Source organism: Aquila chrysaetos, chromosome 10 (assembly GCF_900496995.4).
Source record: "Aquila chrysaetos chrysaetos chromosome 10, bAquChr1.4, whole genome shotgun sequence".
In the NCBI taxonomy this organism is placed as follows: Eukaryota; Metazoa; Chordata; class Aves; order Accipitriformes; family Accipitridae; genus Aquila; species Aquila chrysaetos.
Window position 1 is genome coordinate 39135106 of NC_044013.1, and position 14391 is coordinate 39149496.

General features: G+C 46.2%; 3 protein-coding genes across 4 annotated transcripts; 1 reads left to right on the forward strand and 2 right to left on the reverse strand.

Moving 5' to 3' along the window:
• Window positions 1-177: 177 nt before the first annotated feature.
• EMC6 (ER membrane protein complex subunit 6) lies at window positions 178-1648 on the reverse strand. Its single transcript, XM_030027455.2, has 3 exons — window positions 1559-1648; window positions 1388-1454; window positions 178-1094 (listed from the first exon to the last, which is right to left on the reverse strand). The coding sequence occupies exon 3, from the start codon at window positions 1050-1052 to the stop codon at window positions 720-722; it is 333 nt and encodes a 110-aa protein (XP_029883315.1). The 5' UTR covers window positions 1053-1094; window positions 1388-1454; window positions 1559-1648; the 3' UTR covers window positions 178-719.
• A 22-nt stretch (window positions 1649-1670) lies between these two features.
• Window positions 1671-5465, forward strand: TAX1BP3 (Tax1 binding protein 3). The gene is made up of 4 exons (XM_030027453.1): window positions 1671-1799; window positions 3127-3246; window positions 3569-3646; window positions 3861-5465. The coding sequence occupies exons 1-4, from the start codon at window positions 1761-1763 to the stop codon at window positions 3996-3998; spliced, it is 375 nt and encodes a 124-aa protein (XP_029883313.1). The 5' UTR covers window positions 1671-1760; the 3' UTR covers window positions 3999-5465.
• A 359-nt stretch (window positions 5466-5824) lies between these two features.
• On the reverse strand, window positions 5825-14322 carry CTNS (cystinosin, lysosomal cystine transporter). 2 transcript variants are annotated; one of them, XM_030027440.2, is made up of 11 exons: window positions 14201-14322; window positions 13654-13727; window positions 12474-12552; window positions 11146-11230; window positions 10950-11053; window positions 9817-9948; window positions 8937-9036; window positions 8723-8842; window positions 7434-7604; window positions 7103-7220; window positions 5825-6745 (listed from the first exon to the last, which is right to left on the reverse strand). In XM_030027440.2, exons 2-11 carry the CDS (start codon window positions 13715-13717, stop codon window positions 6615-6617), a joined length of 1104 nt encoding a protein of 367 aa, XP_029883300.1. In that variant the 5' UTR covers window positions 13718-13727; window positions 14201-14322; the 3' UTR covers window positions 5825-6614. The 2 variants fall into 2 exon arrangements, with proteins under 2 accessions (XP_029883300.1, XP_029883299.1); XM_030027439.2 differs by lacking the exon at window positions 14201-14322 and adding an exon at window positions 13936-14020.
• Window positions 14323-14391: the final 69 nt, after the last annotated feature.

Here is a 14391-nt window from a genome sequence, read left to right on the forward strand (position 1 = left end):
TACAGAAAATGCTAGCAGGCTTACACCTGTGTTCAGCACAGAGTGAGCTGGCAGGTAACAGGACGTTGCACTTACTTGGCCGTGTTTTGTTGGACACAACTGTACTAAAAAGAAGCAAAGTATTTGACTTGGGAGAGCATTACTTAGCGACTCTTGTACATGCCAGTGAAGAGTATCTGTGACAATGTCATTTATTGATAGCGTGTACATATAGCAATTGTGGAAATAACATTTGCACTAGCAACTCAATTACATTTCTGTACCAAACCTTCACGTACACTTAATTACATGCTACTGTGCAGTATTTCCTTGTGCCAGTGGATTATTTTTTAAGAGGGCTGTGCTACACACTGCTTTCATTAGTATTTGCGTGTAGGGACAGGCAGCAAACCTAGAAGGGATTGCAATTGGTGTGTCTTACCCAAAACACAAAGGATACAAGGGACTACATTAACCAAAACCCACGGTTGTGCCTGCAATTAAGGACAGAAGTTATTCCTTCACCACCAAACAAATATTCCTGGGAGGCATCCAAGTGGTGTTTCACATTCAGTTTAATTAGAACAGTACTACCGATTTATTTGTACTTGGACATAATTTACCGACAAGCGATGAACAACGGTTTAAAAGGTAAGCTGGCCTAGTTGTGTAGATGACTTTTGGCAACAGTCTTTCTGCTTCATTAAAAACCACTGCAGCTACTGCGGCTCCTAGTCGTTTTAGTAGACGTGAACCATGCCGTACAGGAAAGTCCAGAACAGGACGTAAGTGAAAAGCCCTCCTATAAGCCCCCCCGTGAAAAGCGGCCTCCGGGATTTAAAGTACTTGTTCCATCGCCGTCCGGCTTTTAACACCAAGAGCACGGAGAGGAGGACGGAAGCCAGGAAGTAGAAGATGAAGCCGTGCAGGCCGGTCAGGCCGAGAATCCCCGCCGTGGCACCCGACAGGGCCGACACAGACGTCCTGCAATAGTCCAGGATGGCGGCGTTCCCCCGCACCGCCGCTTCGCTGATAAACTGCGGCCCTTCGCGTTTGGCCACCACCGCGGCCATGGCTCCCTGCCGGGCTCGGGGACCTCCTCTCTCCCAACGACACTGGGGGAAACGAGACACACACTGTACCGGCCGGAGGGGGGGGGGGGGCGGCGGACCAGCCCGGCGCAGCCCCGGTCCGGGCCGAAGCGGTGCCTCCCGCCGAGAGCCGGGCCCGCGGCACCGGCCCGGTGAACCCGCTCGGCTCCCGGGCGGCCGCTGCCCCGAGGCCACCCTCAGGTACACCGTTCCGGAGCGCGGCGGCAGCTCGGAGGCCCGTCCTGGCGCCGCGCAGCGCCCGCGGGGCCCTCCCGCCTTTCTCTCCCCCCCCCCCCCCCCCCCCCCCGGCCCGTTACCTCTCATCCACGGCGACGCGCTGCTCCGCGGGACCCTCGCCCGGGTCCGACCTTCACGCCTCACACCCTGCCAAGGGACGCCACACACCGCCCGTCACCGCCGGCCGGCCGCCCGCGGGGGGGGGGGGGGGGGGGTAAAGCGGGAGACCGAGGCCGCCGGGCCCAACCTACCGCCACGGCGGAGCCTCACGCCTCCCCACCGGAAGCTCCTGTCAGGCATCTTGGCGCGGAGACCGCCGGGAAAGAGAACCCTGATTTCCGGCGCCCGCTCCCCTCCGCCGCGGGCGAGGCGGTATCCGATTGGTTGGCGGCGGCGAAGGGGCGGAACCGGGCGAGGCGCTTTTGTTCGGGCGGCGGCAGCGGCGGCGGGGCCATGTCGTACGTACCGGGACAGCCGGTCACCGCCGTGGTGGTGAGACGGGGACGGGACGGGGACAGGGACACCGCGCCGGGGGCTGCTAAGCGGGACGGGGACGGTGGTAGCGGTGCCGCCCGGCAGCGCCCTGCGGGCTGTCACCGGGCGGAGGGGGTTCGGTGGGGGCGGAGGTGCCGCCGGAGCTTCCCGGGGCAGCGTCCCGGAGCAGCCCCGGCCCGTGGGTGCGTGGGAGGAGCGGGCCGAGGGTGCTGCAGAGCCGCCGGCCCCGGTTGGCGCCCGCCGCCGCTCCTCACCCGCGCTCAGGCGGCGGCTCTCTCGGTCAGTGCCGAGCCCGGCCGGAGTAACGTGGGGGGGGGGCGGTCCGGGCGCTGGAGCCACGCACGAAGTTTTCTCCGCTCCCGGGTGGAACGCAGCCGGCGAGCTCGACTCGGTTGTGTCTGTGGAAGGTGTGCTGGGGTGACCGGGCGGTCTGTGACCCAGCGCCCTTTGGGAAGGGCGGCGGTGTCCGAGTGGGCCCGTGGGGGAGAGTCGGAGAAGGGTTTGGGGTGGAAGGGACCCTCGTGGGTCACCCAGCGCGACCCCACTGCAGCCAGCAGGGACACCTTTCCCTCGGTCAGGGCGAAGAAGCTGAGTTGGGCGGTTACTGTTTCGGTTAAACCTGTGGCTTTTTATCTTGGCTCAAGAATCGCGCTAGCTGGCGTTTATATTGTACTTAAGTAATGCGTGAAGTTTGTCAGATGCCCGTGTTCGTCAGACAGCAAGGAACCTGCCTCGGGATTACAAGAGCGTGTTGATAAGTTATCTTGAAAAAGAACCATCCTAATAATAGGTTGTTATTCCCACTGATAGGGCTAGGCAGGATCACGAGGCGTGTGGATAAAGAGCAAGATGAGTCTAGCTGTGAGTGACTGCCAGTTATCGGGACGTGACTCATGTTTAAAGAGACCTGCTCTGGTTTTGGTGTTTTTCCCCTTGTATCTCCGGGCAAGCGGTAAAGCAGTGAGTAGTTAAGGAGCTTGGCTGTATCACGGCATCGGCTTGCAGATGGTTTCCTGTGCTGCTGTTTTGTGGTAGGGCTGAGAACAGTTCGGAGCCAACTGTTGTCACCACCGAGGCTGCGTGTGACTGACGGATAGACAGACAGTAAGTGCCACGTGATAGTTCTGTGCCGCCAAGGGGTTTTAGAGCTGTCTGCCTACAACATGTAAGCTCACCCAGCTGTGACGCAGCCTGCTCCAGGAGGTTCAGGGTATCTCTGTGAAAGACAATCTGACTGGGTCTGAAGTATCTGTGTCTTGAGACACACCTGAGATTTCTTCCAGTGATCACAATACTCAGCTATTTTATCTTTTTCTCTTTTCAGCAAAGAATTGAAATACATAAGCTTCGTCAAGGTGACAATTTGATTCTGGGATTCAGCATTGGAGGTGGCATTGATCAGGATCCTACTCAGAATCCGTTCTCCGAAGACAAGACCGACAAGGTCAGATGCTTTTTGTTTTCTGTAGCAGCCCTCTCTGCAAAAGGCTGAGCATATCCAACTCGCCCAGCGAGCTCGACTCACTTGCATCTGTATTCCATCCTCTCACACAGTTGACTACGAAAGTTACCCTGTTGCCACATTATCATTTGCAGACTAAGTTTAAGTTCGCTCTCCACCTTCTCTATTTTCCAACAAAAACCCTGGTTTTAACTAGAATCCCATAACATATATACTACGAAGTATTTTTGCACTGTCAGTAGAACGGCCTTGGGTATTTAATGCTCCCATATTTAGTAAATGAGCACAATTTTTTTTTCCCCAGGGTATCTATGTAACAAGGGTGACGGAAGGAGGCCCAGCAGAAGTTGCAGGACTTCAGATTGGAGATAAGATCATGCAGGTAAACACCAAGATTAAGACAAATAATGATGTACTACTAGGTGCATACTACAGAGCAGTTTCTGCTGGGGGAAATACTGTCTTCTGGGTGCTTCCCAGGACAGTTTGTGGGGCTTATAAACAAACTGAGCTGTGGCATAAGCATATCTACTACATAGTGCTGATAGAACACCCGTGAGTCCATGCACCTGCCTCATTTTATGTTTTCTCCCTAGGTGAATGGCTGGGATATGACAATGGTGACCCATGACCAAGCTAGGAAGAGACTGACAAAAAGGAATGAAGAAGTGGTACGGCTGCTGGTGACCAGGCAATCTCTCCAGAAGGCTGTGCAACAATCCATGATGTCCTAATCAATCATCAAGTTGGGGAAGGGTTGGGGAGGGAGATACATAGACTGATATCGAGCAAGGAAGCAAATACTAGACCTGAACAGGTTGTCTGGAAGGAGTGCATGTTCCTAACTGTGGTAAACACTATTTTTGGGTTGGTTTTTTTTTTTTTTTTTCTTCCTCTGGTGTAACTGGCAGTAGTAAAACTCTAGTCCCCTCAGCAGAGTGCTTCTCTAAAGTCTTCCCTGCAGGTACATGGTAAGACTTTATTGTAGTCATGGCTTTCAGGAGGACAGGGCAAACCCTAGTTATCTAAGGAAGCAACTGGAAAAGCCTTAACTTTGTCAGGATTCTTTTATAGCACAAAAGCTTCCTATTTTAAGAAGAAATGTGGTTTCTGCTATGGAAGATAAGAAGGTTTGTTTTTAGAAGTGAGCTGTCCTGTCCCCCCATGCTGTCACATTAAAATGTCAGAATTAAGAGTTGCCTGCTGCTGTGGGGAGGAGCACTGTACTAATCCCACATTTTGTGCTAGCTAGACAGAGTATGCTGAAGGGTTTGGGGCATTATGGTTTACTGCAAAGATTCCCTGTACAAAGCAGCCTCTTCAGATAAGAGACAGCTAAGTAACACACAAGTGTTAGATTAATGCTTGTGAAGTACACTAAAAGTTCACAGACACTAGAGTTCAGCTTCACTGGCAGAGTAAAACCTGAATTCTCCTTGTTCCCAAGTAATTTGTAGTGTCAAATGAATCAAGTTTAAATGAAAGGACTATGGAGCAGGAAAGAAAACACTGTTGCTGAACTTATCAAAAGAGCTGTTTGTAGCTGTAGAGTCTGCAGTTCTTCATTCCACTTTGATCTGACTTGAAATGGGAGGGGAGAATTGTGGTCTGTCTTCTGGAAGACTTTGCTTAAATCACTGATTTATTGAGATGAATATGCCAGTAATTTGCAAAAGTGCCTCTTGACCAAATTTAAACTTCTGGTAAGATACTAAGTTGTTTAAATCAACGTGCCACAGGATTTAAGATTCTTGCTGCAACACTAAGTTAAATTATCTAGCATCCTAGTGGTTTGTTCACCAGCTAGCTTTACAGTTATCCAAAAACCGGAGTTCTTAATCCCCTTCAGTTGATTTATACATATCTATACTTTCCTTAAGCAGTCTTCAGGTAAGCTGTTGTAAATAGAACATGAGGAGGTGGCAGACTAACTTATTCAGGACATTACTGCTGTGCCATGTACGTATGTTGTGATTAATGCATCTCAGACTGTTCTGTACACACCAGCAGATGCCTATTTACTGTTTTTATATCTACAGAATTACTACAATACTGCTTTTGAATTTTGTAACTTAAGAATTCAGTGGTAAATTTTAAGGCTTTCAAGTTGAAGTTATTTTTGTTACTATAAAGATACACTGCTATTTGTACTGCTATTTCACTTGACTTTACACACAATAAAACAAAGTTGGATTTCCTGAGCTGTTTCTCCTTACATTTAAGAATGCCACATCACTTGAATGCCTCTGGCTGAGGTGTTTTTTCTGACTTGAAGTGGATTGTGGACTACATCAACACAATGCAGTCTGAGGTTAGTACAGTCTGATTTCACTGGTGCATAGTTGTAGTGTTAGTGAGCTGTCAAACCTCACCTGGTCTCTAGTGGGGGGAGAAGGGGTTCTACTTTTCCTTAGGTGGACACCTAGTAAGACAAGTACAAATGCACAGATTCCCTTCTAGTTCTTTTAAAGGGTATAATCCTTACCTTCAAGTAACTCAAGACCTTGATCTCTACCTAGAGCATACCACATGTAGTTAGAAAGTTGCCCAGGAACAAAACCATGTGTTTAAACTTTAATCACAAGGCTGTTAACATGATCTACTTAAAAATTATCTCTTTGATAACTCTTTAATCTTTGCCATCCCCTGTTTAGGATTCAAGGCATGTCAGTAGAACTGAGCAAAATGAAGTTAGCACATGAGAAGTATTCAGATAAATCTGAGCACTTGTCTTGACACCTTTGAAAAAGCTTTCAGTGAAATAAGAATAGTTTTTGCCACTTCTCAGTATTTTTATAGAGTTCAGGTTCTAGTATTTATGTATTTGCTACCAACCTCATTCTTTTGTGTGCCACTACAGCTGTTAGCAGTCAATTTGAGTGGTGTTCTACTGTGATCTGTCTGTGAGGAGTCAGCAGCAGCACTTAAATCCACAGTCTTCAGTCATTACATCAAGATATTAAGGGGTTGCTTAAACATGACCTCAGATTTTTGGAAGCCAGAACTCTGCTCTTTGTGCTTCACTTCCACTCAGAAGGACATCGCTCTGGTCTTTCTCTTTCCTGTTGTTAATGGAAAAAAGAGCCACGTGGTGCTTGGACAGCTCACATTAAGCTGCCTTTACAGCTTCAACAAGCATGAGTACTCCATTTGCAAGTGGTGGCTAGATAGCTTGCTGTCCTTTAAGGCATCTGGCAATCAGCATTTGGTGAGGCAACAGCTTGTATTCCATACCAGAGAGGATCAAAGTACAGAGATCAGAATCAGTATTTCTGGTAACTGGCAGCAGGCATCTTGAAGGCCCTCAAGGGGGCAAGTTCCATTTAAAGTTTTTGTCTTCACAAGTGATGTTATTCACAAGGTTCGTACCCTCGTCTCCTATATAGGCAGTAGTGCTGGACCATAAAAACAATATCAAAGATGATGGAGAAGACACCCAGGCCAAACTTGGTTGGATCTCCAAAGATTAACTTCCACTGATCTGTCAAACACAAAATTAGAGAGTTAAGACTAACTCCTCAAGTGTAGTCATGCCATACATATTGGAGAAGTTCATGTTTATTACATGGACTGCTTAGACACACCTTAAGACTGACTGTGGTGTACATCTTATGCAAAGCTAATTAATAACTGTTCCTGTGGTTTCTTCAGAATAGCTATTTCATTTTCTATCTTGAAGGAACACAAACAGATTCTTCATTCTTAGTATAAGAACAGCTACCCACACTATAGCACAAACATCATTCTCCCAAGATAACCTACCAGTTTATATCTAGTTTGTAGCAGGATTTTCCCACCCTGTTAAAAAAAGGCCTCACCACCTCAGTTCCAGCCTTACCATTGTTGTATGACTGCAAAAACATCTGGAGAAGGCTGAAGCTTCCACCAGTGAAGTCTAGTAATACATTTCCAATACTCCATCCCTCAGTACTCTTCCGACGGAAATTCATGTATGCCTGACAGTGTAACAAGAAGTTGGTCAGCATGTCACATACAAGCATTCCCGAGATTAACATTTAAAAAGCCTTCTGTATAACTGTACTGTTTTTGTCACTAAAAGACTTAATAAATAATCACTGCTGGTTTAGTCTAGTCAGACTTTCAAGAGCATACACTACAGGCTTAGGGTGACAGGAATATAGTATAAAAGCAGAAAAGTTCAGATTTACCTGTGGAAAATATTTTATCAGTGTGACTGCTAACTTAATGTAAGAGAAACAGAATAAGAACTGCAGCCATGTCATTTCCTCAGCTGCAGCAAGAAACAGTGTTGTAAATGTGAAGATCCATGCAAGTGCCAGTAGTCCAACAACAACTTTGGATACTTTCTGACCTGCTCTCTGAAAGAGAAACGTAGATACAGTTAGACTGACCTAGGTCATACATCCCCAGACACACTGTAAGATAGAGAATATGCTCAGGACTATGCAAGGTTACAGTCCAAACCTGTTGTTGTACCAGTTAGGCTCATACCTCAAGGGAATTCTAAAATCAAATGAGTGTTACAGCAACCAGCTGTAGGTTTGCAAGAGCTGATGAGCAATACTCAACATCAATCATTTGGAACACCATTGTTCATGAGCAAGTGGGAAACAATACTGAGGCAGTATTCTTGAGTATTTATGATGCCTATTATCAGTGCCACATCTGTAACAATCTCCTGAGTTCAGTCTGATGATATCAAGAGTTCCTATATATGCAAAAGGCTGCTAATGCCATTATGGTAAAAGATTCATGGTTGTCTCCACAAGAAAAGACTCTTGTACCTAGCAGTGCTGACAAATGGGCTGTTACAGTTTTAGATTTACCATCACCAAAGGAAGCACCCTAAGAGAGAAACAGTTACCACTTAGAGAAAATTGGCTGTTCAGATCAGAGGCTTTTACAATGGGAATTAAATAAAGAACAACCTATAACAATCAACAGGAATTAAAGAACCACCTGACCATAACAATCAGTCTCACCTGAAAAGGGGTGAGAATTATAAAAGGGCCTTTGCAGCTGTTTTAGGAGAAAAGAAATTGAAAAAAGCTGAAAGTTTGAATTGCAGGGAATCCCTAAAGACCTCTCCTAGCTTGAAGAATGCTCCAAGTAGTGAGAAAACAGCAAAGCACATACCAGCATTTGTACTGTGTAGAGTTCTAATATATGTGCTGGCTAGAGATCTGTTTGGGAACTTTATGAACTTGGCTGTTTGCCTTAGTTATTTTCAGTCCCTAAGGAGTTTACTTATAAGCCCAGAACATCCTTGAGGCTGAAGTAGCTAAGCTTACTGGAGTTGCTACTAGCTCAGGAAAGATTAAAGGCAGCTGGATTGTGAAGCCTGACTTCTTGAAAGACCAATGAAAGTGCAATGAAGAGGACTTTGAAGACCAAGAGGAGTGGACGGTGAGTGGCGAGGTGCCCGGCAGAGGGAGCTCTGCCAGAGCTGACAGGTCAGCCCAGCATCGGGACTTACCTCGTAGATGCAGCACTGAATTACAACGAGGAGAGTTAGAGCTACTGCGTGGAGACTGAAGAAAACATCATTGATAGCCACAGGGTTCACCCCACTGGGATAACTGACTAAGAATTCCTCCTAAATGTAAGAGAAACCAAAACCAGTCAAATGCCTTAACTACCTTCTGTAGATACCCACCCCCCAGCAAGTACTAAGAGATAATTATGCTTACCTTAATAAAGGGAATCCAGAAAAGTCCAACATTAAATACACTGTATGCTATAAAGCCTGTAAGGTTTAATGCTATAAAGTCAAAGCTTAGTCCAACAACACTAAAGAAGCAGGGGAAAAAAAAAAAAAATGTATGAGAAATATGCATCAGAGCATTACAGGCAGTTCAAGGGACAACTTGACCCTAGAATGTACTGATTTATAGGCAATTTTTGATGTAAGCAAAAGCTGCAGGCATTGTGACAATCAATATGATGCTGTGAGTTCATCAGGAAGCAAGGTGAAGTATCCCTCATATGCCATGCACTGGTACTCAAAACAGCTCTCACTGACAAGGTTGTGTCCCTGCTGTTTAACTTCACCCCTCCATGAGCTCAGCTAGCCTGATAAAACTATTCCAGCCTGAATCCATAGAAGCAGTTGTGCATCTTTGCTTAAAACAAATGCTTTAGTTTTCATATATAATAATGCTTCTACTTACAGTCACTTAGTTCAAAGGGAGCTGGCCTAATCACAACACTAAAGAGCTGTCTGATAAGCAGCTTACAAGGTAAGTAATCTTTGAAGGTGGTCTTCACAATTGGCTCAGCCAGGTGATTTACAACATGACACCAAAGGGAATGGAGAAGTCTCCTCTATCACAAATTAGTATTGTATGCCAAACTATGGGATTAGGTGTCTATAAGATGCACTTGGTTTCCTCTGACCTGCATGCATAAGCTCACTGGGGCTGCATTTATTCAGGCCCTGTCTTTGCCTTGCTTTTTTCCCTAGTCTTTCCATGCATAATTCACAATAACCAGGATGGATGTAACTGAAGCTAGGAACACGATTTGCAGAAGTGCTTAAGTGACTTGCAAACACACCTTAAGTCTCTTTACCTTTTTCGTCGCCAGTTCTCAAAGAGCTGAGGATAAAAGGAGATAGACCAGGCGAGGAAATAGATCCAGCCAATCACCTCATCAGCATATCTCACCACAATGCTATGAATCACTTGAAATTGAATCCTAGGTCTGATGGTTAATGCAAACAGAATTAGTTAATTGGTCTGTTCACGTTTTTTCCAGCAGATTTTGCCTTGTTCTGCTTTGAGAGAGAAAACAGAGTCCAGGTGTTGAGACAAGACAATAAAGATTCAGAGTTGGTTTTAGGAGAGTTGCTCCCCTTTTCTTTTAGTGTCCTTGTTACGTTTAGGACATCTCCCACTCCTATCTTCAACCTACCCTTTCCTTCTTGTCTCACTCTTTCCTTTCCATTCTTTTAGAACAGAAATCTTCAAAAAGGTCATCTTGTGCCTATGGTTTCCACTCTCTTAGCACAAGGTCTGTTATGCAAGAGCAGAGTTTCACTTTTCACACTCTGCCAGCAAAGCCTCATGATTGCGCCTGCCCTGTTGAGCATTTCATATGCTTACCTCTGCATTTGCTTTGAGTCTTAAAAGCGGAAGCAAAATGAGGAAGTAAAACAGGAACACCCTGTTGCTCAGTAGCATCTGGGCAACAAGCACATACAATCCACCTCTCTCCATCTTGCTAGACTGTTTTCATACTAGGGAGGACTGGCATCTGTGAAAAGAGGGCTCCCCTAACTAGAAAGTAAAACACCTGTATCTCATGGTAGTTACATGGGCACACAGCTGCATCAGGCTATTAGCCCTCCAGAACAAGTTCTGCACAGTAAGAATAGTATCCCACTGGACATTTACAACCAAATGCCTCCTGGATCAGAAAAGCTGACATGTAGTTTTGATACTTTTGGGAGGGGTTATTAAAACCAGACTAAGGAGCCATGCGAACTCACAATCTAGTAATGAAATCTAACATACCAAGACTATCACTCTCCTTCCATACCCTGTATTTATCTGAATACCTTGAGAATTGCTGGAGGGTCACCACATCTTCTTAACTACATACCACCCCATGTCCCATTAACTATTTAACTATAAGGAGGGAATAGTTACCCAAAGTTTAGGAAGTTGTAGGATAGTAAATGGAACTAAAACCCAGTTTCTCACCCAGTTAAGTTGGAATTAATGGTATAAAGATAAACTGTTACTTGTCCAACATCATCTGCTTTCACTTGGAAGTCTGCTTTAGTGTGACCTGCAGGCAATTGTACCTGCAAGGCAAAGTGGAGGGAAGAAAGAGGAGAGTTGCACCATACGAGCGGTAGGCTTTTCTATAAGGTCATAAGTCTGTTCTGTCACTTACTTCATCAGGCAGTTCAACAATGGTTCTGTGTTTTGATGAGTGTGTAATATTAAGAGTTATGACCAGTGTCTCATTTAATGGAGCCCTGTGAAAGCAGAAAAAACAAGTTAGACCTGTGCCTGAGTTCACAGAGATTGCTTCAGGGCTACACGACAGTATTTGCTAAATCCTCACAGCTGTTGCAAGCATAATTAACAGTCCATACACAACAGTACCTACCTAGTACTCAGGAACACCAGCACCAAAGTATGTTAGCACTGTACTATTTCTTTTACCTGAACTAGTGACAAGCACTAGACAGCTACATAGCCATGTTTTACCTCCCTCTTCTCCACACAGGTGGCAGAGCAAAGTCATTGCCACCTGAATCCTATCATTGTGCTTGTTAACCCTTTGTTGGTAAAGAGGGGCAGAAATGATGATCATGTACTTGGGGTGATGAGGGGCAGAAATTATAGCAGTGCAGCAAGACAAAACCAAAAACATGCTCAAATAAAAACCCTCCAAGTGACATAGTTCTGCACAGCTTTCCCAGAGAACTCCACTGAGCATTTGTCCAGGAGGTTTAATTGCACAGCAGCACATAAAATATCATAAGGTTCAAATGCCTTTACTTGTCCATGAAAAAAGTTACAATAACACACTTTGTTTGCAAAAATAAAAGTTCTAGACTGTTGCAGCCATCTTTTGCTATTGTCCTCTTTATCACAATTCTTGCATTTTCATCTGACTGTTCCCTTTACTCAGACTTTGAGATCCCAAAAGGGAGGGGTGCGTGTGTTTAACAATGCTTTCCTAGGAAGAGGCTGACAGAGAAAAGACATGGGTAAACAATGCACTGTATTAAACAATGAGACTAAGGTGCATCAGCCTCCACTCTGGAGTAGCTGCATTTCTTTGCTAGAAATGGCGAGTTCTGTTTGCTTGGTAAAGTTTTTTTGGTGATCCTTCTAGGAAATGTAAGTTTCTCTTAAGCATCAGTTTTAGAAATGGAAGAACTGTAAGTTCATTTATTGAAGACAGTTCAATAAGCCAATATGGGGCAGACAGTATAAAACATCTTTTCCCGCTCAACTTCCCATACAAATGGCATGGGATATTGTCAAAGGCCAACCATACAAGGCTGTTTGTGAGAATGCTGCACTATCTTGGCCCATACTGGTACTAGGTGATGTAATAGTCTACAAGTGGCCAGTCACACCAATGACATTCACTCTGTATGAACAATTAACTGAGTCTGCAGGAAAGCCTTAAGTATATAGCCAAGTCCTACCCACTTGCTTGGCCCCCGCTCCAAAGAGAAAGTAAAGATGCAATCATGATTTTACCTCAGAGATATAGTGACATTTGTTGAACTTCCACTTTCTAACGAAACCACTTCAGGGACAGACAATACAATGACTCCATCTGGGGGGGGAAAAAAACCCAAAACAAACAGACAACCAAAAAACCCACACAAATCTCAATTACTATGAACAATGAATAGCTCCTTTAGAAGAACTACCTACTTTCTTTTGTGATATAAACATTTTGTCCATTGGCACCTCCAGTGTCAGTTTAATAAACTTAGTACACACGATAAACAGCAAGAAGAGTACAGCTTATTTCAAGGCGACTAAACAACTTAAAAGGAGAAGTAAATAACTGTCACTTGAACATGTTACAAGGAAGCAATTTACATATTTGAAGTGCAACAAAAGTTCATGCTAAGAGAAGGCTATAGGTACTTCAAACCCACACTAATTGTTTCTAGATGTGATCCTAGTAACTTAGGAGTCGTAAATGCCCAAAATTTAGTTGAAAATTGTTTCTTAGGTCACAAGTTCAAACCAGGTAACCAGACATTCAAGAGAATGTACATTTACTATCTTAATACTTCAGGAATCACAGGCACCTTACTATAGTGCTCTGAAATATTGCTATTAAAGGGTACACTTTACAACAATCCAGCTATGTTGTACCACATCATGCTTTAAGAGAGGTCAAGATTCCAAGTGCCAATACAACTGATATCAAAACCATAAACTGGTCACGTCTCAACAGTTTTGAGATCTGGAATCCAGGTCTATTTTATTCACTCTATGTTTAAAGGACACAAGAGACAAGAGGAAGAACAAAGAGCTATATAAAAATAAGACCAGAAACGGAGAGAATTTTTTTTCCTTGTTGCCATATATTACACAGTGTTCTTAAGAAGTTATTTAAGCGCAAGAGAGCTCTCCAGTTCACCACTGACTGCACCACAGACAGTATTTAATCTGCTTCTGCAGAGGTGAGTTCGGAGCATGAGGCAGGTGCTCGGTCACAACAGTACCTCAGCATAGCACTCTCTGTGTATGAGCACACCAAGCCAAAGGTAATGTGTGAAAGAAGACAGAGGCACAGGTCTCCCCAGAGAGGCTTGATGGGGATACTGCAGAGCAGCCCTCTTCCACCTCTTACTGGTCTGGAGCTGGCCCCTGCCTAGGGGAGCCCTGTGGGCCCAAGCTGGGGTGACCAAACACTCACCGCCAGGCCCCAGCAACACAAGCGAGAGGGACAGCAGAGTAGGGAGCAGGTATTGCATCCTCATGGTGGACAAGCTGCAGAAAAAGCGAGGAGGAGGCTTTGCTCAGGACGCACACGTTTTGAGAGGGCACCAGCCCATCCCCTCCGCTGGCAGCTCCCTGCAATGGTTCCCTCCCCAGCACCACGGGCCCCCAGCCCGGCTGAGGGACCCTCAGCACCCCCGAGAGAGCACCAGTCTTTCAGTCCCTCTCTCTGCCCTGACTCCCCCGGGGACATCTTTACCTCATAGCTTATGCCGCTCCCGCCACACAGAGCTACATCTCCCTGAGGGATTCCCCCCGCCTCCCTGCCCCCAGCGCAGGACTACAAATCTCAGCAGCCACCGCGTCTCCACCAGCGCCCCCACCACCACCCCAGCAGCGCGGTGCACGCTGGGACTTGTAGTTCCCGCCGTCCTTCCCTCAGGAGGCACGGGGAAGGGGGGCCATCCCACGCTTCATAGGATGCGCTAATACCGAGGCAGCAGTACTGAGGAGAAGACGCCTACCTCCTCCCCGCACCACAGCTCCGTCCCGCGCAACCCCGGCTCTTCCCTTTTCAGCTTCTCACGTGAGGCAGCCGCCTATCAACTTCCCGCCCAGCGCCCATCGCCCATCGCGCCGGTGCGGCCGCCCTCGGCTGCCATCTTGGGTGTGGCAGGGCGGGTTGGGTGCTGGGCCGGTGCCGGCGAGTCTGTGA